This window comes from Octopus sinensis, linkage group LG19, assembly GCF_006345805.1.
Source record: "Octopus sinensis linkage group LG19, ASM634580v1, whole genome shotgun sequence".
Lineage (NCBI taxonomy): Eukaryota > Metazoa > Mollusca > Cephalopoda > Octopoda > Octopodidae > Octopus > Octopus sinensis.
In genome coordinates, this window is record NC_043015.1 from 19,650,672 (window position 1) to 19,677,519 (window position 26,848).

At 35.7% G+C, this 26,848-nt stretch overlaps 1 protein-coding gene across 1 annotated transcript in view; it reads left to right on the forward strand.

Annotated features, from left to right (window-relative positions):
* Positions 1-26,848, forward strand: part of LOC115222151 (filamin-C) — a 290,692-nt gene that overhangs the window by 108,008 nt on the left and 155,836 nt on the right. Inside the window, exons 11-16 of the mRNA XM_036511485.1 lie at positions 1,932-2,105; positions 3,484-3,630; positions 18,260-18,343; positions 21,465-21,605; positions 22,709-22,876; positions 26,229-26,375. Of these exons, the coding sequence (XP_036367378.1) occupies positions 1,932-2,105; positions 3,484-3,630; positions 18,260-18,343; positions 21,465-21,605; positions 22,709-22,876; positions 26,229-26,375 (861 nt within the window). The remainder of the gene's footprint in view (positions 1-1,931; positions 2,106-3,483; positions 3,631-18,259; positions 18,344-21,464; positions 21,606-22,708; positions 22,877-26,228; positions 26,376-26,848) is intronic.

Here is a 26,848-nt window from a genome sequence, read left to right on the forward strand (position 1 = left end):
TAATAATTGGCTGAAAATTTATAAAAAAAAAGAAAATAGTTTTTATTTTGTTTTGTTTTTTTTAATGGTTTATTTTGCACCTGAAGTAAGAAAAGAATTTAATTCTTATGCTGCAATTAAGCAGGGAAATTAAAAAATACTTTTGTAAATTGGTTTTAAGGAAATCATTATCATATTGCAATGTTTTATTAATTTCTTGTTTATCAAAAGATAAAAAATAGAACAAAGACATGTAAGTAAAGTTTGTTTTATTTTGTAGAAAGTAAATCGGAAATACATTTTGACAATATACTCTGTGTGTGTGTGTGTGTGGTGTGTGTGTGTATACGTGAGTGTAGGCATTTGCATGTGTGTGTGTGTGTGCACATGTGCTACATGCAAGTGTGTGTGCACATTGCTGCATGCATATGTGTGTGTGCATGCACATGTGCTACATGCATGTGCTGCATGCATGTGTATGTACATGCATGCATGGAGTGTGTGTGTGTGCATGTGTGTGTACATGCATGCATCTGAAGTGTATGTGTGTACGTGCATGCATACATGTGGAGTGTGTTTGTGCGTGTGTGTGTGTGGAGTGTGTAAAAAAATACTAAAAAAATACATCAGCATGTAAAAATGTGAGTGTATAAAAATTTACGGATGTACAACGAATATAAACAGATGTATAAAGATATATATATATGTGTGTGTGTGTGTGTGTGTGTGTGTGTGTGTGTGTAAAAGTATATTGTGGTGTATGTGCATGTGTGTATATAGTTTTTACTGTTTTATAAAATGTTTCAACACTGCAGAATGACATTGTAATTGTGAGGTATTTATTTCCTCATATAAAACTTTATTCATTTTATTTTTCTCTGTATTAAGATTTTATAGTTTTAATCTTCCCAAATGTAATTTATGCTAAACACACACTCATAATCTATACCTGTCTACCTACGTATATAACATATATGTGTGTGTGTGAGACAGAGAGAGAAAGAGAGATAGTATCTATATATACTTGTAAATATGTATTTATGTGTATGTATATCCATGTGTGTGTGTGTGTATTTATATGTATATTTATATGTGTGCGCATGTGTATATATATATATATATATATATACGTTAAATAAAATAACATAACAAGGTCAAGGCAATTTGATATTCCTAGGACATTTATAAATAGAAAGGTGGTCTTACAGCTGTTTCAGGGAAATAAATGATTTCCTATCATCAGAGACAAGTTAAAAGAGCTTCAAAGAGTATTTTTATTTTCATATTTTCCTTTCATACTTCCTGCATTATATCTAATTTCTCGTACATCTCTCCCTCTCCAGAATAACTTCTAAAAAGATTAACTCTATTAATTCCTTCTATCGAAGCTCTTTTAACTCATCTCTGATGATAGGACATCATTTATTTCCCCGAAACAGCTGTAAGACCACCTTTCTATTCATATTCTATCCTAGGAATATCAAATTGCCTCAGCCTTGTTATTTTATTTTATTCAACATATACACACTCACACACAATGTGCCTTAGACTCCTCGTTCATGCTATTATTGAACTAGGAGTCAAACAGCCGTCCTTCCGTAGCACTTACATATAGCCTTACCTGCCTTTTGGGTCTTCTGGATGCCAAAACATCTCAGATTATATATATATATATATATAAAACAACCAATAATATGTATAAAGAAAATCATTTCTTTTTCAGATCACACCTTAAAAATCCAACAATTGTTTCAATTGCATTAACACTAAAAAATATACATCCTTGTTCAATTAAACTCTTCAAGTTCGTGCCCCAACATGGCCACATTCCAATGACTGAAACAAGCAAAAGATAACAGATTATTGTTGTTGTTCTACTTTCATTCTTCTTGACTTCACTGATTTATTATTCTAAGTTTTGCCTCATACTAAGATTCCCTTTCAATTTTCAGCTGATTACTCTCGTGCTGGCAAAGGGGATTTTGATTGTTCCATAACTCATGACGATCACCAGGTCCCTATTCATTCAGCTTCAATTGGAAATGCTAAACAGGAAGTAAAATTTGTCCCCCAGGGGGCAGGACTATACAAAATACGAGGCACATTCAGCAATGTCGAAATAAAAGGTATGTCAAAAAAAATTATATATTTAATTTTTAAAACATTTCTTTAACATGGCCATTACACACCTATATGCCTCGTGGTAAGACGTTTGTTTTCCAGCCTCATGGTTCTGGGTTCAGTCCCCCTGCATGGCACCTTGGGAAAGTGTCTTCTACTCTGTATAACATCAGGCCATATATATATATATATATATATACACATAATGGTATATATATATATATATACACATAATGGTATCTGGAATGTAGTTAAATTGTAACCTGACAAAGTGGCATCAGTAATTATCACCAAAATGCACATCAAGATGCAAAATTTGCAATGTGCATTGACTTGCAGCAGACATACTTGTAGGCACTGACATGGAAAGAGGAGATAAATTGTATAACACACACACACACACGCATAAAAATTTAAAGAGAAAAGTAAATGGAGAAATATTGATATCAGTCAATTGTTGTTCAACAATATTTCTCCATTTTCTGTTTTCTTTAAATTTTGATTCTTGATAAACTCAAGTTTATCTTTGTCTTTATCTATAATTTATGAGCATAATATGTTTACACATGTATGCCCATGGTTAAACATAGGTAATATAATGGGTACTTCTATCCCTTAGATGGTTATTTTAGCCTCTAACTTAGTTAACATATATTTATATTGAAAAAATTTGGAGTCAACAAGAAAGAGTACTGCTGGACATTTATTTTCAATCACTACAATTGTTTCTATGCAATGTAGTTCTCCAGTCATGCAGTTACTTGATTATTCGACTGCTCCTCTGCATTATGAGATCTAGTTGTGTTTCCTCAGGCGATATGTAAATATTGTCTCCATAAGTTTAAATTCTCAGGTTCAAGATCATCCTCTCTGTCTGTCATGGGTTGGGGTTTGTGAGAGCCACTGGGTTTATTGAAGGTGTGTTGTTGCTGAAGGACCATTGGCAAATTTGTCTTTGTATCTGGTCTGCAAGAGTCTTTATGTGAATTCATGTATTGAAACAAATTTTGTTGTGTCTGGGTAGAGTCATTATGCCAATATAATTTAACACACACACACACAGGTTCAATTCTATTCATTTATTAAATATCTGATTGTTGCTTCTTGCAACCTTTTCAATGACTATTGACTTAGTCCATTACATGTTTGTGTGTATGTGTGTGTGTTTTATCTGTTCTAGCATGGTTTCTACAGCTGATGCCTTTCCTAACACCAACCACATTACTTAAAGTTCTGGATGTTTTTTAAGTGGGACTGGCACTGAAGATTTTTACATGGCTCACAGACAGACAAAAACACACAAACATAAATATGAATGCATGCAATTACACACACACATATTTTTCATGTTCATTCTTTTTTTCTTTTCTTCGCTTTTTCCAGGTTCTCCGTATACTTTGGAAATAGTTGATACCGACATGGTCAGCGTAAGTGGTGCTGGTCTGGAACTCGTTCCCATCAACAAGACAGCCTCCTTCAACATTCTGACTAAAGGGGCAGGAGGTGGGGAGGTAAAAGTAAACATTAGTTGTAAGTATACTCAGCCCTTTATCTCCTCTGGTTTATTATTTAACCCTGCCAAATGTGAAGAAAAACAAAATATCCTGATATTCATGGTATACTGAACAACAACAATTACAACAACAAGATTTTATTATGAGTTCTTTTTTTTATTGAACTAGTTATAAATTGTTTGCACTAATTAACCTCAATATTACATTTCTGTTTTTGTTTTTCTGTGTGTATCTGCAACATATTTTGATAAAAAAAATTTTTTATCACCAACAAATTATATATATATATATCTTTTACTTGTTTCAGTCATTTGATTGTGGCCATGCTGGAGCACCGCCTTTTTAGTTGAGCAAGTCGACCCCAGGACTTATTCTTTGTAAGCCTAGTACTCATTCTATCGGTTTCTTTTGCCAAACCGCTAAGTTACATGGATGTAAACACACCAGCATTGGTTGTCAAGCGATGTTGGGGGAACAGACACACAAACATATACACGCACACATACATATATATATATATATACATATATATGATGGGCTTCTTTCAGTTTCCGTCTACTAAATCCACTCACAAGGTTTTGGTCGGCCTGAGGCTAAAGTAGAAGACACTTGCCCAAGGTGCCACGCAGTGGAACTGAATCTGGAACCATGTGATTCGTAAGCAAGCTACTTACCACACACCCACTCCTATATATATATATATATATATATATATATATATATATATTTAAAATAGAAATAACTTAGGGCAAATGGAGTGAGTTGGTATGGGCATGTTCTGAGGGTGGTGATTGTGTTTGAGGTAAATGAAGCGTGAAAGCAAGGTAAACCGAGGAAAAGGTGGAAGGGACAGGTAAAGGAGGAGATTGGGAGGGTTGGTTTGAAAAAGGAGGATACCCAAAACTGAGCAAGATGGTGTGAGGGCGGTTGCTATGGCGTTAAGGTAGATCTGGCCATCCCCATTAACAGGGACACAACCTGGATTTAAAACACTGGATGATATATATATACATATATAAATATATATATATATATACACATATATATATATATATATACACTTTTCTCATTTCATTCATGCAGCTGCAGTCATGCTGGAGCAGAAATATGTATATAATAGAAATGATGGGTTAGATACAGTTATTTACAAGAGGCTTACAGCTGTTCAGATTTGCATGGCATTTGGGTAGGTTCATGCAAAGGCAGGAATGAGTCTGATGTTTAGCGCCTATGGTGACAAATCCAGACATATTCCTGTCTTATTAGACCTCTTCAACAATGCAACTTTAAAATATATGATTATATATAGTCGTCTTTGTATCATACTTAACATATATACAATATTGCCAGGCAAGGCACTGTGGCATTCTACAAAAATATAGATATGGGTTAAAAACACTGTGTGTGTGCGTGTGCGTGTGCGTGCGAGCGTGCGTGCGTGCGCGCGTGCGTGCGTGCGAGAGAGAGAGAGAGAGTGTGTGTGTGTGTGTGCAATCTAATGAAGGTTAGTAGGCTGAAACTTCAAAGTCACTATCAGCTCTCTTCTTTGAAATATTTAACCCTTTAGTATTTAAACTGGTCATATCCAGCCAAAATATTCTGCCTGTTTTATGTTCAAACTGGCCAGATCTGGCCTCTCACACCAACCCTACAATATCGTCACTGAAATCTCAAAACTATGAGATAATGCTTGATTAATTCAATTATGTCCCATCAGAGTAATCTGAATGCTAAAGCTTAATTGACATGTACTCTACTGAAAGGTATTGAGTACTTCTTAGGATAAATTTTTAATTGTTTTATATATAACTTGACATTAGAAGAAACATTTATACACATGAAAGCTGCAAGCTAGCTGAGTCATTAGCATGCCAGGCAAAATGCTTAGTGACATTTCGTCCGTCTTCAGGTTCTGAGTTCAAATTCCACCGAGGGCAACTTTGCTTTTTATCCTTCCGGGATTGATTAAAACAAGTATCAGTTGAGGCCTGGGGGTTGATGTAATAAGTCTTACCCCATCCCCCAAAATTGCTGGTCTTGTGTCAAAATATGTTACCAATATATACACACAAGTACATATTTGTAGGCGTGATAAACGTGCAATTTCTACATCACAGCTTGGTCTTCAATGCAACGCCCTAAAAACATAACTTGATGGTGAGACATTATCACCAAATGTACATAGAAGAATTTATAATTATGTATCTTTAGTTTAGAAAAAGCAAAATTAATTTCCATATAAGAACTGGCATGGCTGTGTGGTTAAGAAGCTTGCTTTGTAGTCACATGGGTTTGGGAGTTCAATCCCACTCAATGGCACCTTGGCTGCCTTATGTCTTGTGAGTGAATTTGGTCACTGGAAACTGTGTGGAGGCCTATCTTGTATGTGTATGTGTGTTTGTGTTTGACACCACCACAATCCCACTCCGTCCACTTGACAACTGGTGTTGGTTTGTTTACATTTTTATATCTTAGCAGTATGGCAAATGAGACTGATAGAACAGGCCCCAGACTTTTTTTTTTAAAAAAACTAAATTCTGGGATTGATTTGTTTTTTAGACTAAAATTTTAAAAAAACCTTTAAGGCAGTGCCCCAGTATGGCCACAGTTCAATGACTGAAGCAAATAAAAGGTAAATGATAACCTCAAGAAACTGTTTAAATAAGTCATCATCGTCGCCACCGTTGTTGTTATTGTTGTTGTTGTCGGCATTGTTGTTGTCGTTGTTGTTTTATATTCATAACATGAATATCATACTTTTTTTTTCTTCCTTGGTTACATTTCTGCCAGAAGATGGCAATGGTGTTGGTTTAAAGTCATTTTTATTCATTTATAAAATTTTAGAATCTTTTGCTATTTCTACAACAACAACTACTACTGCTGCTGCTGCTACTACTACTATTGCTACTATTAGTATTATTACTACTATTGTTAATACTGTAAATGGGACTTAGAGGTAGTGTTACTAATGTTAGATTACGAAAATTGTTTATTAATACCATATAAGGTGTTGGCGGTCATGGTAACAAAACCCCCCAAAAAAAAATTTGATGAAATTAAAAAAGTCAATCAAAACAAGGTAGGTGGACATATTTAAATATCGTGGGTTGGTTATTTCTTTTTTCTCTTCTTCTTTTGCTCCTTTCTTCATTTTTTGTTTGATGGAAACCACTTTTTTCCTTTTTTCCCCCCATCCATTCTGAGACAATATCATAATCCAGAAAGGAAACCGTGATTAACAGTAATCTTACATAAATCATTATTACATCATTAATTAGATTATTGGATTTTGTTGGATAAATATCCAAAGAACAAAAAGATAATTGGATAATGGAATTCTAGGCACACTATCTAAATAACAAAGATGGAATGGTTATGGCATGGTTAGAATGTCTTTGACCATAGTTCTTTTCAACCAGGGCTAATTCATGCTTAGATAACTAATATTTAAATCTGATAACAGTTTGAAGATATTTAAGAGGTATTTGAACTTGTTAAAGGCTTTTCACGGTTTATCTTGAGAAAAAAATTCTCACTTGAGAAAAAAATAATGTAAAGTCCTATAGTCAGCTCAGAGCGCCCTATTGGACTGGTGGATACATATTTGTCAAACTGTTTGTTCTCAACAGCACCAGATACCAAAAAAAAGATAACTCTGAACTGACTGAAAAGCAAAGTTTTTCTTATAAAATTATTGACTGAAGGTACATATAACTGGTACTCGATCAGTTATGATGACAAGAGTTCCAGTTGATCCGATCAACCAAACAGCCTGCTCATGAAATTAACATGCAAGTGGCTGAGCACTCCACAGACACACGTACCCATAACGTAGTTCTCAGGGATTTTCAGCATAGCACAGAATGTGACATGGTTGGACCTTTGAATTACGGGTACAATCATCTTTGGCAACTGAATGGACTGGAGCAATAAAGTCTCTTGCTCAAGGAAACAATGTCCTGCTTCAAATCGAACTCATGGCCTTATGGTTTTGAGCCAAACGATAACCATTGTGCCACACACCTTCACCAAGGCCCATACTGGTTGCCGAGCCAGAATATCAATTTCTGAGTAGATGCGTAAAGCATCAACTTACAAATCAATATTCAACTTGTCTCGATTGCAGAAGAATGAAAACCAAATTCAATTTTGGCAGGATTTGAACTCAGATACCTACTCAACCACCTTATTTAATAAAAAAATATTTAGTTGTCAGATGAATGCCTTTTATTTTGTATTCAATCATCGTATGTCTAAAAAGAGGTAAAATTTATTTAAATTTCAAAATCAATAAACAAAAGTTATAGAAAAACAAATAGAGCTACAAAAAAAACATGAAATACCACAGTAAAAATATTTTAATTCAAATAATATTGGAAAAAATTAAAATAAATAGTGGTGGGCAGTGAATGACTTTATCTGATAACCTCATAAATTGGAAAGAAAAGACAAATTATTTCTGAGAAACCATTCACCATTCTTGAAGATTTGTGGAAGACATACTATTAATCACTGTTGGGGTTTGAAAAAATGCTTTAGGGGGCAAGGATTTGCACACCAAGTCACGTTACTGCAACTGCACGTCTAGTATTAGTGAAGAGGAGGAGAAGGAGAGTCTGGTCTTGAGAACCAGGAATATATTTCTGTGTTTACAGCATTCATTCATTAACAAGTACCCATACCATACATGTTGAGAACGTTCACACTCAAAGATGCACACATACACATGCACATACATTTGCACACAGGAATATTGTATCAAAAGATTACAGAGATGTCGACACCAAACAACAAGTGATAAAACTTTTGTGATACTAAGACTATGAGAAGTGTCCAGATACACATGTGTGTATACATATATATGCATATATGTGTGTATACACAAAACACATATGTACTTATACTGTTTGTACCTGAAGTTATATAACAAGAAAGTTCCTCTATCAAACCAGTATAACACTCTCTATCACACTTTTCTATCATGTTACACCCAACAAACACATCAAACTTTCTTGCTACTCTCCATTCCCCACTTCCTACAAAACCATTTCTCCTATCTACCTATACCACACCCTTAACTCTCATGCTCATTACTCTGCCTACCAAAGGAACACCATAAATTATATAAAATTATATAAAACCAAGGTAAATCATTCTGATGCAAACACGCACACACACATACATGTATACATATATATATATGTGTGTGTGTGTGTATGTATATGTATATATAAGTATGTATATATATGTACATACATATATATCTATATCTATACATATGTATATATATATATATATATATATATATATATATATATAATGTACTACATATATTTTGTATGTATATAAGAAATATAGTTTTGTAACAGTTGAATGGAACAGCACAAATCCTGGTAGAAAAGTGTGCAAGAAAATTTCAACATGGTGAATGCGATTGAGTTGTACTGAAAATGTTGCTGGTGAGTGTTGTAGCACTGTTTGTCTGTTTGGTGTAATTAATGTCAATCAATAGAAATTAATGTCAATCAATGGAGATTAATGTGACACAGCATGATTGAAGTGGTTAGTGTGATTTAGTGTGAATCATCAATGCAATTTAATGATTTTAATAGGGTCAATTTTGTATATATGGTTACTGTATTCTGCTAGACCAAAGTAAGAAAGTCCACTGAATATAATAATCTTTGGTGTGACCAATACTGTTAAGAGTCCTTGGCATGGCAGGGCAGGGTCAGTATTGCTGAGTGGGATCAACATGACTATCATGTGATTGTTGTGATGGATGTTGTATGGTCAGTGGTAAGTAGCTCATCCTCAGGATTGTGAGGTCAGTGTTAGAATATGCTGGTCAATGTGACTGAATATAATACAAGTGTTGGATCTTCTTTGAGATATTAGTGGAAAGGTCAGTTTGAATAAGAGAATGGTCAAAATTGATATGTAATGTGATTAGTTTAATCAATGCGGTTTATTAAAGATCAAATTAAGAGGTCATCTTTGATTTTCATTCTGGATAAAATGAAATACCAGTTATGTACTGGGGTCAATATAATTGACCATACTCTCATCAAAATGTGTGATTTTTTTTTTCTTTCTCTGTTGAGGTTCATATAGGTAGGTTGCAATTTGGAATAAGGAAATCAAGCTTTTGGTGGTCTGTTGCTAAGTTCCATTGGCAAGGGCTGGCCAAGATGAGCAAAGGTTACAGTCACTGTAATAAATAGTTAGAGAAAAGCAAGAGTTTCCTCTTGAATTGCTTTCAGACTCAATCAGTGAATCATTTGATGCCCAACCAATGAGCTTATGCCTACAAGAACATAGTTACCATTGGTTACAGCATGGGGGTTTGATTGAGGTTTTGGTAATTAACATATTGTGGTTTATTGGGGACAACAATTCAGGGTCATGTGTTGTCAGTATATAATTCAGTGGAAAGAAACCTAGTCAAAACGATAAGTTTTGGGTAACTTTTTGGTAAATTGTTATTTTGACTATGATGGAATATTTCTGTTAAATGTAATAAGAACGACCAATATAGTTTCAATATTTACATTATTTACATTTGATAGATATTTCTCCTCATCTTGTTTGTTGTTAACACAACATTTCAGCTGATATACTCTCCATCCTTCATCAGGTGTCTTGGGAAAATTTCAAACCTGGGTTCTCATTCTTAAGGTATTTTTTGATGTTGTTGTTGTTATTATTATTATTATTTTATTATTATTATTATTATTATTATTATTTTATTATTATTATTTTTATTTTTATTATTATTATTATTATTATTATTATTATTCAGGTCACTGCCTGGAATCGAACTTGGAATCTTAGGGTTAGTAGCTCGCGCTCTAACCTCAAGATTCAGAGTTCGATTCCAGGCAGTGACCTGAATAATAATAATATCAAAAAATACCTTAGGAACAAGAACCCAGGTTCAAAATTTCCCCAAGACACCTGATGAAGGCTGGGGGGTATATCAGTCGAAACATTGTGTTAACAACAAACAAGATGAGGACAAATATCCATCAAATGTAAATAATGTACATAATTCCTCATCTCTTAAATATAGAACTGAAGTTTCAGTAGTATTGGAATTAACAGGTTTGATGTGGTCAGTTCTACAGATTTAACTGACCACTGGAACTGGTGTAAGTAATATGATTATGATAGACAGAACCAGTTCTGGCTAGTCTAACTTGAGAATTGTGATCAAGACAAGGCATAATCAAAGTGGTCAACTTCAACTGAAGTGCTTTCAGATCAACCCTTACACCTGGAAAATGCAAGAACAAAGCTGTCCTGCCTGGCATAGCTACACCAACAGAGGTACTAACAGAACAGGATTGCAGGAACAAAACGTGAGCTGTGAAAGTCCAGAGTTAACTCCTTGCCTTCATTCCTGCTCTCATAAATGAGAATACTAAAAATGAACCTGACTGCTCTCAAAAATTAAGTAAAAAAAAAACAGGAAAAATAATCCAGAATCTTTGTCTGGTACTGGATTGATTCCAAAATCTAATCAGTTTGTTCCAGTCACAAGGCCAAACATCTCTGAAAGTTTCATGCAAATCTATTCAGTGGTTCTTGAGGTATCTTGTCCACAGATAAACAAATATGATTGAAAACAATATCTCGGCCTTCACTAAAGCAGAGGTAATAATAAACATTAAACACCATTTTGGCATTCTTGAGATTTGGTAGCTGAATGTCTCTTCTTTAACACAACCCAGAAAATCAAATTGAAATGATAGACTAATCTATTCTAAAATTCACCTGAGATTTGAAACCTGTGCATTGAACTTAGTCATGAAGATTATGCTTCAGGCAAGTTTGAGAGCAATTTGTATTCCACTAGGAGTATGGCTGACCTCAAAAACACTGCTCTATTGGAACCAATAATTACTGGTTTTGTAATTGAGTAAGCTTCTCTCAAAAACGTTTTTGCCAATTTCTAAATAATTGGAAGGAAAAAATTTTTGAATTTTTTTTTCAACAATTTTTAATTATTTTGATAAACATACCTAAGACTTCCTGTTTTAAAATGATTTTAATTAAAACCTATCAAAATTTGATAATTCATGTCCCAAACACCAACTTAATAATGACAGTTATTTTGCTAAATTCATTGAAACAAAAGCAGTTTTTTTTTCTACACGAATATGGTAAGGAAACGGTTAAAATACACATTGCACTGACAATTACAAGTAAATATTATTTTATTGCTCTTCAAATGATGAATAGCAATGTCAGCTCAGTCATCGTTCGAATTCAGGAAGTAAAGGGATGTTACTTAATACCATAAAATATTGTTTGTGACTCCTGTTTCCTATAATCAACAGTTGAATAAAAATTTCTGGTAAACAACTTGTGTAGAGAGAATCCATTGAAAGTTAAAATAAACTGACCCCCTAATATAGAATTTCCTGGTTTTGTATTTGAGTCAAAATAGTTTTTGCCTTTTCAAGTTGACATCTGAAAAGCAATTTTGTGTCAGATATGATGACCTATTTCTGTTCTTTCTGATAAATGTTAATACAAAGAAAAATCAACATGAATAGGTTGTCTGATCTCATATACACATACACACTGATTCATCAATTTCACGGCGATTTCCTATGGTGGGTAGAGGGGAAGGGGGCTAAACTTGCTGACTAATTGTATTACTTATAATTGTATAATTTTGGAGATGTTAGTTTCTAGGCAAATGTTTTGATCAAAGACTGTGAGTTGAAAGAAAAACAATCACAGCATAGAAGATGCATCTGAGCCATGCAAAAACACACAAAGAATATTAACTTCACTTAAACATTTATTATTTGGTGTCAAAATGTTGTCCCACCATATGCGGCCTGGTCACTGATGCTGCTAATGTGTGTCGTCCATGTACTTGGAATAATCAATGCTACACTATATATTAGTCTACCAAGGTTTAGTGTGTGAGACCATCATATAATTACGTGAGCATATTTTACAGTTGCTGCTATAATTATTGTAATTCCAACTGGAATTAAATTATTTAAATGACTAGCAACTATCTATGGATAAAATAATAAATATTCTTCCAATATTTATCATCATCATTGTTTAATATCTGTTTTCCATGCTGGAAAGCCAGGAGACTGCACCAGGCTCCCATCTGATCTGGCAGTGATTTTACAGTTGGATGCCCTTCCTAACACCAACCACTCCAAGAGTGTAGTGGGTGCTTTTACGTGCCACCAGCACTGGAGCCAGAGGGGGCTAGCATCGACCATGTTTGGATGGTGCTTTTACATACCACCAGCACAGGAGCCAGTCAAAGCAGCCCTGGCATCAGCCACATTCAGATGATGCTTTTTACGTTCCACCGGCACAGGAGCCAGTTAGGGCAAGGGGGCTGGCATCAGCCACATGTGGATGGTGCTTTTTACGTGTCACCAGCATGGGGAACCAGACAGGTGGCACTGGCATCAGCCACAACTACAATTTCCATTTGATTGTGGTTTGATTTGATTTGATTTTGATGTTGATGTACTTGACTCGATAGGTCTCCTCAAGCATGGCATGCTGCCCTACAATCCAAGGTACTTTTTGAGTGAGTTGGCTATGTGACATGGGTGTAGGCTACAGTTATAATTGTATAACTTATATCAAAAACTCACACATTGACTTATCAAATTTACTGTGAGTTTCTAGCAAGGGGAAAAAAATACTAAAACTGTTTAACTGTAAATAAAATCTGTAAATATTAAATACATTTTTGAATTAATTGTTCAAATTTTAGTGTAAACAGTTATTATAGACAATATAAGCATCAGTTTGTGCAAGAAAAAATCAACAGACCCACAAATAGAACTGAATAAAACCATGTATTTATCATTTGGTGGACGACTTTGATCTGTGTTAACACTTAGATTTGTCATGAGATCTAGGGCTCACAAGGTTAAAGTGTAACCCAGTTTTTATGATGTATGAATAAAGATTACGACACTCCCTCCTGAGGGAACAGCAAACAAGGTATATTAGTTTGATGTTCAGAAAGGAATGAGGAGACAAAAACAGAGAGGACAAAAGAATAGAAATATATGTTTATATAAAACACTGAAAGTACAAGGAAGCTTGATATTATGCAAAGATGATGTCTATGGAAGATAATTTCTCTTGCTATTTTTTGAAAACCAATTGTTTTTTCAATGTATCTAAACTAAGGTGATTCTTTAAAAAAAAATTAATTTAATTGAAAATATTCCACTGATATCTGATCTCCAAAACTTTTGATTTCTTTTTCACAATGGTAAAAATAAATTTCAGATTGAATATCAGAAATCCAAAAAGAAATCAGAAAAATGTTTTGATTTTATATAAGAACAAGTCATCTGAAGAATACAATTGAAATAATCATCAAATTTTTTTCTTACAGCACAGATATAATAGTATTATTAATTTGTATCAAGCAACCCCTCGGTTCTTTGATACAAACTTAGTGTTTTAACACCTGGTCTAAATTGAAACCATTCATTGAAATTTCATGTTAATTTCTGTTATAAACATTAGCCTAATAATGACAGTTATTTTATTGAATTCTTCGTTATATTTTTTTAATTGATTGAAACAATAGCCGTGTGTTTCACCAGGAATGTGGTTATAAAAGGGCTAATGTCTGTGGACTGTAACATGAATACAAAACCCTTGAACTCGAGATGGAAAACATTTTTTTGTGACAATTTTTATTGTATCTTGTGAGGATTATTTTGCCATTAAAAACAAGAACACTTGTTCTTTTTCATTTCTTTTTAATATTATTATTTAATATTATTGTTCACTTAGTAAACTAATTAGATTCAACCTAATAATTCATTGATTTGTCAGGATCTTTTCCCCATCATTCATAACCTCATCAAAGATGTACCATTGTTGCTCCAGGACAAACCAGATGATTGACTGACTGATCAAATGATTAGTCAAGCTATTGTTTAGTTAACTAGTTGACTAATAATAATAATTTAAAGAAGTGAAAGAGAACCAGTGCATGTGTTTCTATTAGCAAGATGACCATCCCAAGATATGTTTTTTTTTGTTGTTTTTTTTGCAGCATATGATTTCACATCAAAAATCTTTTAAAACAAACACACAAAAGAAAACAAAAATTTATTTTTACTATTCAAATTCTTATAATACATATTTAGCAATTGAATTCCATTTATTAACAGACTTTATTCTTCCTTTTATTATTTTCATATGTTTCTTTTAACATTTTATTAAAATATCAAAATTCTACCGAGGTTATAAAATTGCATGCAAACTATTTTGATATTATCAAAATACATCCAAATTGCTTTAATTCTTGAAGTAACAAACAAACACAGCAATTCTTATTATTTGATCCCCTGGGGTCCTGCAACTATGGTGTTTCACTGACATTTTTACATGTTTTTATGACTTAAACACTGAAGAGTTCATTCAAGGTAAGCTACTTACTTATATTTTCTAATAATTTTTTTTAAACCTCATTAAACTATTTCCTCTAATTAAATCTCTTTTCAACTTAATTTTTTCCTTTTCTATATACATTTGTTTTTTTCTCTTCTTTATTATTCTTAGCATCAGCTTCTTCTTTTTCTAACTGAAAGCATTAAAAAGCAGTTAAACTTTTAATTCAGTTTTGAAATATAAATTTACTTTTCCTTTATATATACATTTTTTTAAAATTTAACTTATTCTCAGTTTCTTGGAAACTGGATTGGAATCTAAAATTATTTCCTTTTCTTAGAATTAACAACAGCAAAAGTTCAAATATGGTTGATAGTTTTATAAACTTAATGGGTCATAAAAGCACCCCCTGTAAACTATATCTTCATAACAAGTATTTAGGCTGTTCCACTTTGGTGGCAACATATAACATATATGAAGGGCTCAAGTGATAAACACAAAGTTCTACTAAAAACGCCAAAAGAATTATTGGTTTTGGTGGAATATATATTTCTGTGGTGTGTGTGTGTGTGTGTGTGTGTGAGAATGTTACTCTGAGGTTTGGTTATGTTATTCACCTCCCACACTCTTTGTTCTGTACAATAATTTTCCTTTCTACTCTAGGCACAAGGCCCAGGATTTTGGGGGAGGAAGCCACACAATTAGATCAAACTCAATATGCAACCGGTATTTAATTTATTGATCCCCCAAAAGGATGAAAGGCAAAGTTGACCTCAGCAGAATTTGAACTCAGAACATAAAGACAGACAAAATACTGTTAAGCATTTCGACCGGCATGCTAATGTTTCTGCCAGCTCGCCGCCTTAAAGAATCTTTTCTACTCTAAGCACAAGGCCTGAAATTTTTGAGGAGGGAGCCAATCGATTAGATCGACCCCAGTATGCAACTGGTACTTAATTTATCGCCCCCCGCCCACCAATGGATGAAAGACAAAGTCGACCTTGGCAGAATTTGAAGTCAGAACAAAAATACAGACAAAATAATTCTAAGCATTTCGCCCGGCTCTGCCAGCTCGCTGCCTTTCTGTACAATAACAACTCCCTTCCAGACATACATCAATCTCTGGGCCATGGATATGCTATCACCCTCCTCTGTCTTTTCTTAACCCTTATGCAGTGACCCCTACTCCTCACATCTACTTGTCCTCACACTGTTTCCACTCAGACATTCCCAACTTGATTGTCCTTCCTCTCCTCGTCACCCATATTGTCTCCTTCCTCTTTAGGCCTTGCACTAACCTCATCACCCATTCCTTCCTCTCAAGAATGTCATCCCACTGGAATCCATTCCTTGCCAAGGCTTTTTCTACAACAATTCAAGATGACCATTAATAACATCAGTCTCAGAAGATCTCCAAAGGCATTGGTCCTTCCAGACCAAACCAGTCAAAAATATTTATTGCATTAGTTAGACATATATTGTGTTTGTGTGTATGGATTAGTGGTTAGTGTATTTGGTTCATGATTATAAGTCAAGGTTTCAAATGCTGAACAAGACAGTACATTGTGTCCTTAAGCAAGGCACTTCATTTCATGTTGTTTCATTCTTAGCTGAAATTGAATGTGTCCTAGTCTGCTGTTGGTACAGCTCACACTCTCCCCCTCTCTCCCCCTCTCTCCCCCTCTCTCCCCCTCTCTCCCCCTCTCTCCCTCTCTCTCCCTCTCCACCTCCCTCTCTCTCATATACTTGATCTTTCACCAAGTCATGGGTAAGGATGTTGAGAGGTCGTCTATATCTATTTGTGATTAAAACAGTGTTGTACACACAAACTCCCAGGTCATACTTACCGTGAGTGATAGCTAAGCTTGTGTGTGTGTGTATATATATATATATATAAAACCATTTTATGTCCACTTTCCATGCTGGTATGGGCTGAATGCTTCAGCAGGAACTAGCAAGCGAGAGGACTGTACCAAACAGCAAAGTTTGCATTGACATGGTTTCTGTGGTTGGGTCCCACTGGCATAGCTAGAGTGTGTGCTGTCTGGTGTTGCCTTTCCGTTTGCCACCCCATCAAAAACACCTACTGCTTACAGAAGCCCCAAAAGTGTTGTGCATGGTTGAGGTCACCAAGTACTTTACAAGAAATGAGGGACTTGTAGCACTGAGGGAAATGGCTTTGTTCTGGGTGATGAGAAGTTAATGTATGATAGACAAACAGGAAAAGGTGTCTCCCAGAGGAAGGGGGTGATACATGATTACCCCAGTTGGAAAAGGGAGAAAATGTTGGTGAAGATGTGTCAAGGCATAGCCCCAAGCTAGGAGGAGGTGAATATAAGTGGGATGGGGGTTAGACAGGGTGAATGATGAGATAGGCAGGATCATGGGAATGTAGAAAGGTGGCAGATGGAAGGAGGGATCACTATAGAAATATTAACATAGTCACAGGAGTGGCTGTGTAGTAAGAAGCTTGCTTACCAACCACATGGTCCTGGGTTCAGTCCCACCGTGTGGAACCTTGAGCAAGTGTTTTCTACTAAAGCCTCAGGTAGATCGAAGCCTTGTGAGTGGATTTGGTAGACAGAAACTGAAAGAAGCCTGTCATGTGTGTGTGTGTGTATATATATATGTGTGTATTATGTTTGTATGTGTTTGTCCTGCTGGTGTGTTTACGTCCCCAGAACTTAGCAGTTTGGCAAAAGAGTCCGATAGAATAAGTATTTGGCTTACAAAGAATAGGTTCTAGGGTCGATTTGCTTGACTAAAGGTGGTGCTCTAGCATGGCTACATTCAAATGACTGAAATGAGTAAAAGAATAAAGAATAACACTAGACTGACAAATACTCACATGACACTATAAAGAGTTGTGTTGGAGTATTGACAATGGTATTAAATAAGATTTATCTACAATTCTTCAAATCAAATCCTTCTTGTCTTTTGTCTTTCTTTTGTTTCTTTCTGAATAAACAAACCATTTTATAGTCTCTTGAAATTGATGCTGTTATCAGAAATTTGAATTAACTGAAAATCTTGAAGGTCAAAAAATAAATGGTAAAGCTCATCGAGAATGGAATAAGAAAAAAAAAACCAGCATAGTTTACGGAGCTAGCAGCAACAGAATGCAGTAGTACAAGAGATGTCATTTAGAGGGGAAGGGTGGAAATAAGCATATATATTAGTCAAAGTTGTTATATATTTATTTTTCCAATTGTGATTTTTTTATTCTTTGACAGCTCCATCAAAATTAAAGGTACCTCTAACTTTGCAGCAACCAGAAAGTGGCCGCCATATTGTTAAGTTTATTCCCAAACAAACAGGTAAAGGCTATGCAACTTTACTTCAGTATTTTTCTTCTAACGAGAAGAAAATAAAATACTGCTTAACATGAAATGAAAAACATTTCTTATATTCTATATTTGGTACTTCCCTACTATCAATAACAAATCTTTTATTTACTAAACAATTGGTTATTAAACTAATACACAAATGAGACGAGTGGAATAGTTAGTTGGTGGAATTTGGAATAGCTATCACTATACAGTTCTATATTTAAGAGATGAGGAATTATTTACATTATTTACATTTGACAGATATTTATCCTGATCTTGTTTGCTATTAACACAATGTTTCAGCTGATATACCCTCCAGCCTTCATTAGATGTCTTGGGAAAATTTTGAACTTGGGTTCTCATTCCTAAGGTGTTTTTCAGTGTTGTTATTATTATTATCATTATTATTATTCAGATCACTGCTTGGAGTTCCAAGTTTGATTCCAAGCAGTGACCTGAATAATAATAATAATAATAATAATAATAATAATAATAATAATAATAATAATAATAGGTGCAGGAGTGGCTGTGTGTTAAGTAGCTTGCTTACCAACCACATGGTTCCGGGTTCAGTCCCACTGCATGGCACCTTGGAAGTGTCTTCTACTATAGCCTCGGGTTGACCAAAGCCTTGTGAGTGGATTCGGTAGACAGAAACTGAAAGAAACCCATCGTATATGTCTGTGTTTGTCCCCCCTCCAACATCGCTTGTCAACCGATGCTGGTGTGTTTACATCCCTGTAATTTTGCGGTTCAGCAAAAAAGACCGATAGAATAAGTACTATGCTTACAAAGAATAAGTGCTGGGGTCGATTTCCTTGACTAAAGGCAGTGCTCCAGCATGGCCACAGTCAAATGACTGAAACAAGTAAAAGAGTAAAGAGTATAATAACATCAAAAAATACCTTAAGAATGAGAACCCAGGTTCGAAATTTCCCCAAGATACCTGATGCAGGCTGGAGGGTATATCAGCTGAAACATTGTTAACAGCAAACAAGATGAGGACAAATATCCGTCAAATGTAAATTAAGCAATCACTATCTCAGAGAGGAATGTACTAGTAAAAGTTTACTGGAAAATGATGCAAAATTTGAAGGCAAAAATATAAAAAAGTTTAATGTTTTGGACAGAAAATTCTTTCTCAGGAGGAAACAACCCCTGCCTTTTTGCTTCAGCATGAGGTAAGTGTTAGCTCTTCCAAAAGTTCACCTCTCAACTATTACATCAGTCTCTCCAGTATAACAGTTTATTTACAAATCCTTTAGTAAATTTTTTTTTGAAATTGTCTGTCAGTAATAGGAAAGTACCATTTATATATTTGTTTTTGTGTGTGATATTTGTTTTAGTCTTGCATTTGTTTGATGTTCATCACCACCAGGTATTCTCACCTTTATCTCATCGCCCACCTCTACCTTTGTCTATGTCTAATATTGCCAGTCACTTGCCCTCCCCTCCAAGTGCACCCAAGTAACCCTGCTATTTTTAAACGGCAACCCTTGCCTTTGACCAACTCTACTATTACCAATCCTTCTCCACCACCACCACTACCACCACACATCCCTACTTTCTTCCCCTCCTAGATTTGTTCCCTCCACCCTCCCTCCCATTCTGGTCCTTCTAATGCCATTGTTCTCTCATTCTTTTTCTCTCCAATTCTCCTCTTAATTCATCTCAGCAAATAGGCACTACCTTCTAATTTATTGAATACCCTAAACCCATTTATTTACATCTCTATTCCCTATCTCCCAAATACCCATTTCGGGCTTATCTGTCATTGTTGCTTCCTCTCTGTTCCAGTGGGGCACAGGCTCCTGATAGGGCCTTCTATTTCCATGTTGGATAGAAGCCAGACTAGTATGGACCCCTTCTCAGAGGTAAGGCTTGCACAGGGCCAACACTCCTACCTAGAAAAAAAAAGTTACAAAAACAGCAATAACAATGGAAAACCAACAAAACCTGTGAGAGAAAGGCTTTTCCTTCAGGGAAACAGTTTGGTTTTAACCTGGAACTCACAAGGGAGGCAGAAGAGAGGCTTCCCTAAAAATAATTGAAGGTAGGATACTGGGGTAAAGCTGAAAAAGTAGGGATATAATTAGAGAGAAGCAAGAAAGACAATCCAGAAACAGGGACAATGAATCCACGAACATTGAGGATCCATGTTCCGTTGGAAGAGAAAAGCTTAAGTAAACATGTCCAAGGGCACTCGTACTCTACAACCTCATCATTATCATTTAACGTCTGCTTTCCATGCTGGCATGGGTTAGACAGTTTGACTGGAATGGATAAACTGAAGAATTGCACCAGGTTGCAGTCTGATTTTGGTTTGGTTTTACATTTGGATGCCATTTCTTATTTCTTTACTGCCCACAAGAGGCTGCACACAGAGGGGACAAACACGGACAGACAAACAGATTAAGTCGATTATATCGACCCCAGTGTGTAACTAGTACTTATTTAATCAACCCCGAAAGGATGAAAGGCAAAGTTGACCTCAACGGAATGGGAACTCAGAACATACCAGCAGACGAAATACCACTAAGCATTTCGCCTGGCGTACTAACGTTTTTGCCAGATTGGATGCCGTTTCTAATGCCAAATACTCTGAGAGTGTAGGAGGTGCCTTTTATGTGTCGTCTACACAGGTGTTCTTACATGTCACTAGCACGGGGGGGCTTTTATGTGTCGCCAACATGGATGCTCCTACCTGTCACCACCACTAGACACAATTATGATTTCACTTGGCTTGATAAGACTTCTCAAGCACAGTACGACACCAAAGATCGCAATCATTTGTCATCGCTTCCATCAGATCCAACATTTGAAGATCAGGCTTCTCCACCTCATCCCCTGTCTTCCTGGCTCTACCTCTTCCACAGATTCCCTCCACAGTTCAAGATCGGCACTTCTTGACACAGCTGTCCTCATCCACACACACTTTGTACAGTGGTATTCATCCATTGCTCATAATTTATTACATTTTTGTTTATATTATTTTCATTATAGTTTCGTACTTTTATTTTGAAACTCATTCTTTATTTCTAGTTTGTTTTTTAAAATCATTTTTGGTAAATATTTATTTTTTTATTATTTTTTACTTGATTCATTTCAGGTGACTATATCATAAATGTGACCAACCAGGTTGGCCATGTAAAAGGTAGCCCATTTATAAGTAAAGCTTATGATGCCAGCAAGGTTAAAGTTAGAAACATGCCACCATTTTGTAAACCAGACAAGTTAGTCGAATTCAAAAGTAAGTCCAATTTCAAAATACCTTTGTTCTTTATTTAAATATAGATGTTTGAGTATTTAGAAGAAATATATTAACTGATTGAATATTTATAAAGTATTTAATTTACAATATTTATAATACAATATTCAGATAGAAACCTATTTTTATATAATCGTTAATTGTTATTTACAAACTCCTGATTTATCTTTATCACCATTGTTTAATCTTTCCATGCTGGCATGGGTTTGCCAGACAGAAGACTGCACCAGACTCCTATGTCTGTTTTGGCATGGCTTTTACAGCTGGATGCCCTTCATATCACTCACCACTCCAGAGATTAGACTTAGCGCTTTTTACGTGGCACCAGCACAGGCGAGGTCAAAATAAGCAACAGGATATCAAGTAGTAATACAGTACAGCTGTTTCAAGCAGCTCCATTTAATTGAACAAATAATCATTACATTAATTTAAATGCAGTGCCATCTTCAGATGCACAAATAAATAAATGGAATTTTAACAGGTAGAACACATTAATATAATTTTTCTTAAATATTTTAAGAGTAAGAAGATGGAAGAAATTCATGTTGTCGCTATTGTAGCTAGGAATAGACTACAACTTCTAAGAATCGCATGGTGCATAGTGGGGTCATAGGGTTGTAACGGTTGTAATTCATTTCTAATTCATTTATCTCTTTACATACATACATACATACATACATACTAGTTACCTGTCTCTAAACTGCACTCTGTCAGTTGCTATGATGAGAGTTCCAATCAACAGAACAGCATGCTCGTGAAATTAATTTTCAAATGGCTGAGTATTCCACAAATACATGTACCTTAACGTAGTTCTCAGAGATTCAGTATGACACAGAATGTGACTAGACTGGCCCCTTTTGAATTACAGATACAACTCATTTTTGCCAGCTGACTGGACTAGAGTAATGTGTAATGAAGTGTCTTGCTCAAGGATATAACACATCACTGGGAATTAAATTCATGACCTCATAATTGTGAGCCAAATACTCTAAACACTTGGCCACATGTCTACACCTTCTGCTTGCACTCACACACACACACACACACACATATATATGTATTTATATATGTATCTTTTTTTGTAGTTGATGCTTCCGACGCTGGTCAAGGAAATCTAGAGATTGAACTCAATGGCAAACGTGATGATTGTAATATACAAAATCTTGGCAATCAGAATTTTGCAGCTTCTTTCAAACCAGCGAATCAGCCAGTTCAAACAGTCAAGATGTTCTTCAATAAGGAACATGTTGAAGGTAAGATTCGGTAAATTTAAACCAATAAATTCACATTGATCTTCAACTAGTCACAGGAGTGGCTGTGTGGTAAGTAGCTTGCTTACCAACCACATGGTTCTGGGTTCAGTCCCACTGTGTGGCACCTTGGGCAAGTGTTTTCTTCTATAGCCTCGGGCCGACTAAAATCTTGTGAGTGGATTTGGTAGACGGAAACTGAAAGAAGCCCGTCGTATATATGTATATATATATATATATGTATGTGTGTGTATATGTTTGTGTATCTGTGTTTGTCCCCCCCAAAATCGCTTGACAACTGATGCTGATGTGTTTACATCCCTATGACTTAGAAGTTCGGCAAAAGAGACCAATAGAATAAGTACTAGGTTTACACAGAAGAAGTCCTGGGGTCAATTTGCTTGACTAAAGGCGGTGCTCCAGTATAGGCACAGTCAAAAAAGAGAGAATCCAATCAATAGAACATTGATTCAATCAGTCAAAAAGTTCACAATTCATGCTTTTCTGCTGTCGCAACATATTATATGGCGGCGAGCTGGCAGAATCGTTAGCACGCCGGGCGAAATGATTAGTGGTATTTCGTTTGCCACTATGTTCCAAGTTCAAATTCAGCCAAGCTCGACTTTGCTTTCATCCTTTCAGGGTCGATTAAATAAGTACCAGTTATGCACTGGGGATTGATGTAATCGACTTAATCCTTTTGTATGTTCTTGTTTGTCCCCTCTGTGTTTAGCCCCCTGTGGGCAATAAAGAAATAAATATATTGTAGTTGTTGTTATTGTATTGTTATTGTGAAGGCACATGGCTTAGTGGTTAGGGTATTCAGTTCATGATCGCAAGGTCGTGAGTTCAATTCCCAGCGATGCATTGTATCCTTCAGCAAGATGCTTTATTTCACGATGCTCCAGTTTGCTCAGCTGGCAAAAATCAGTTGTACCTGTAATTCAAAAGGGGCCAGCCTTGTCAATCCTCTGTCACGTTGAATTTCCCAGTGGACTACGTTAAGGGTACGCATGTCTGTGGAGTACTCAGCCGCTTGTACGTTAATTTCACAAGCAAGCTGTTCCATTGATCAGATAAACTGGGACCATCATCATGACCAACGGAGTGCCAATTATATATTGTTGTTGTTATATACATTAAGGGTAGCAAGCTGGCAGAATTATTGTAGGTTCAAATTCCGCTGGGAGTCAGCTTTACATTTTATCCTTTTGAGGTTGATAAAATAAGAACCAGTTGCATACTGGGGTTAATGTAATCAACTACTCACCCCCACTCCCCCATAATTTCAAACCTGCCTATTAATTAGAAAATTATTATTTTTAAATCTCACAACATGAGATATTCAGCAACAGTACTTTGTAGTAAAGATTATTTGCCAACATAACATGGCAGTCCTGATTTAGGACAAATGTTGCTGTAATTTAGCCCTAGGAGGCATCATCCCCAGCTGGCTATACGACATGATCTGTATACTTATATTCATCCTAAACCAGTACTGCCATGTTTTGTTGGCAAACAATCTTTTCTACTTCTGCCTATTGTAGAAAGAGCTGGCAGAATTGTTAGCGTACTGAACATAATGCATAGCAGTATTTTGTCTGTCTTTGTGTTTTGAGATCAAATTCTGCCAAAGTTGACTTTGAACTCCATCTTTCTGGGATCAACAAAATAAGCATCAGTTGAATGCTAGAGTCAATATAATTGATTAACTTTGAGATTTTGAAAATGTGATTGTTTTAATTTTAGAATGACATTGTGGAGTAGGTGCAAGAGGCCAGATCTGACTGGTTTAACTACAAAATAGGTAGAATACTTGGGCATGATATGGCCTTTTTAAATGCTAAATGGTTTACTTTCAATCAAGTACCAGGGTCAGTGTAATTAACGAACCTCTTTCCCTAAAAACAACTGACCTTCTGTCTAAATCAAAAACGTTATTCACACACAACGCCATGTTGTGAGTTCAAATCTTGTCAAGGTCAGCTTGGCCTTTCTTCCTTTTGGAGTCAATGAAATAAAGGGCCACCAAGTATTGAGGTTAATGTAATTGACTGGTCCCTTCCTCCCCACCAAATTGGTGGATCTGTGCCAAAATTCGAAACAATTATTACATGCCAGTATATTTAGACAAGACAGTGACTTAGTGGTTAGGTATGTTGCATTCATTACTATGAGATCATGGTTTCAATTCCCAAACCAGATGTACATTTGTATTCTTGAACAAGACACTTCATTTCATATTGCTGCAGTCCACTCAGCTGTAAATGAGTACACCCTGCAATGGATTAGCCTTCCAATCAGGGAGAATGCCGAACTGCTTCCCTAGCCAGTGGGGTGGCAGCATTCAAAAACTAAAACAAAATGATGCAAAGTGCATTGTGACTAGTGATGTATAACATCTGATAGTCTGGTTGATCATGTGATAGCCAGACTAGTCTTATCTTGGTTGTTACAGTCACAATGTTTTAACCATTGTACTCTTCAGTTTTCTTCAGATCTGTCTTTAATCTTTCATTTGTTTCAGTTGCTGGGCTACGGCCATGCTGGAGCACTGCTTTGAAGAATTTTATCAACCACTGTACTTATTTTTCATAAATCTGGTACACATCTTATTGGACCTCTTTTTGCCAAACTATTAAGTCACAGGGATGTAAACAAACCAACACAAGTTGTCATGGGGTAAGGGGGACAAACATACATATATGATATAATGTGTGTGGCGTGTGTCTTTGTGTTTGTTCCCCACAAACTCAGCTTGACAACTGGTGTTGTTTTGTTTACCTCCCTCTAAACAAAAGAGACTATTACAATAAGTATCATACTTTAAAATAAGTAGGGTTAGTTCACATTACTCCATAAAGAGCATTGGGTCAATTTCTCAGTTTCTCTGATATATAGTTCCCTCACCCCTGGATGGATGCTGGTCTGTCACGGGGTCATTCATTTTTGCCAGCTGTGTGGACTGGAGCACTGTGAAATGAAGTGTTTTGCTCAAGAACACAATGCATCACCCAGTCCAGGAATTGAAACCACAATCTTACGATCATGAGTCCAACACCGTAACCACTAAGCCATGCACCTCCACATCGTAAAAATAAGTACTGGGGTTTATTTTTTTATTAAACTCTTCAAGGTTGTGCTCCAGCATGGCCACAGTCTAATGACTGAAGCAAGTAACAAGTAAATATAAGAGACATGTATTATTTCTTAGATTTTTAAATCAAAGAAATAATACATTTAGTCTTTTTTTTTCTCTGAATAAAACCATTTTTATAGCAACAGGCATAACTTTTTACTTGACTTTTTTTCAAAATCCTTATTTTCACTAAATACAATGATTCTTTCCAAACAGGAAGTCCTTGGAAAATTGAGACAATAAAATCTGACAGCTTTACTGTCCAAGAAGCAAGCAATAAGTTAATTCATGTAAATGAACCAGCAACATGTACCGTTCTGGGACCCAAATCACATCTCCCTGATGTAGATATTAAAGTTCATGGTAAGTAATGACTACTAATTATGGTAGATTACTTTTACTCTAATAAACTTTTTAATTAATAATTATTACTATTAGACTGGATAAGGTGTGAGAATGTGTGTCTAGGTGTGTATGTGTATGTAGGTGTATTTTTTATAGATGTATGTATGAATAGGTGTATATGTGTGTGTGTAGTGTATAGGTAGGGGGGCTCTGAAAGGGGTCTTGGGGAGTAGTGTCCCTGCCTTCCTGAGCTGGTTTTGCACCACATTTCTTAAAAATCGTGGTAGAGCCTTGGTCTCAGGACAACTCAGGTCTAGAAATGGAGGTTGGGGGTAAGCAAGGGCATGTTCCCCATAGAAAATCCAGCTCCAAAAATGTCTCACGATAGCAAAGGAGAATGGGCACCAACCAGCCCAAAGGTTGGGGTGGGCTCCACCTGCCTGCCTCAGTCACCCCTGTTAACGGGGACAAAACCTTGATTTAAAACCCTG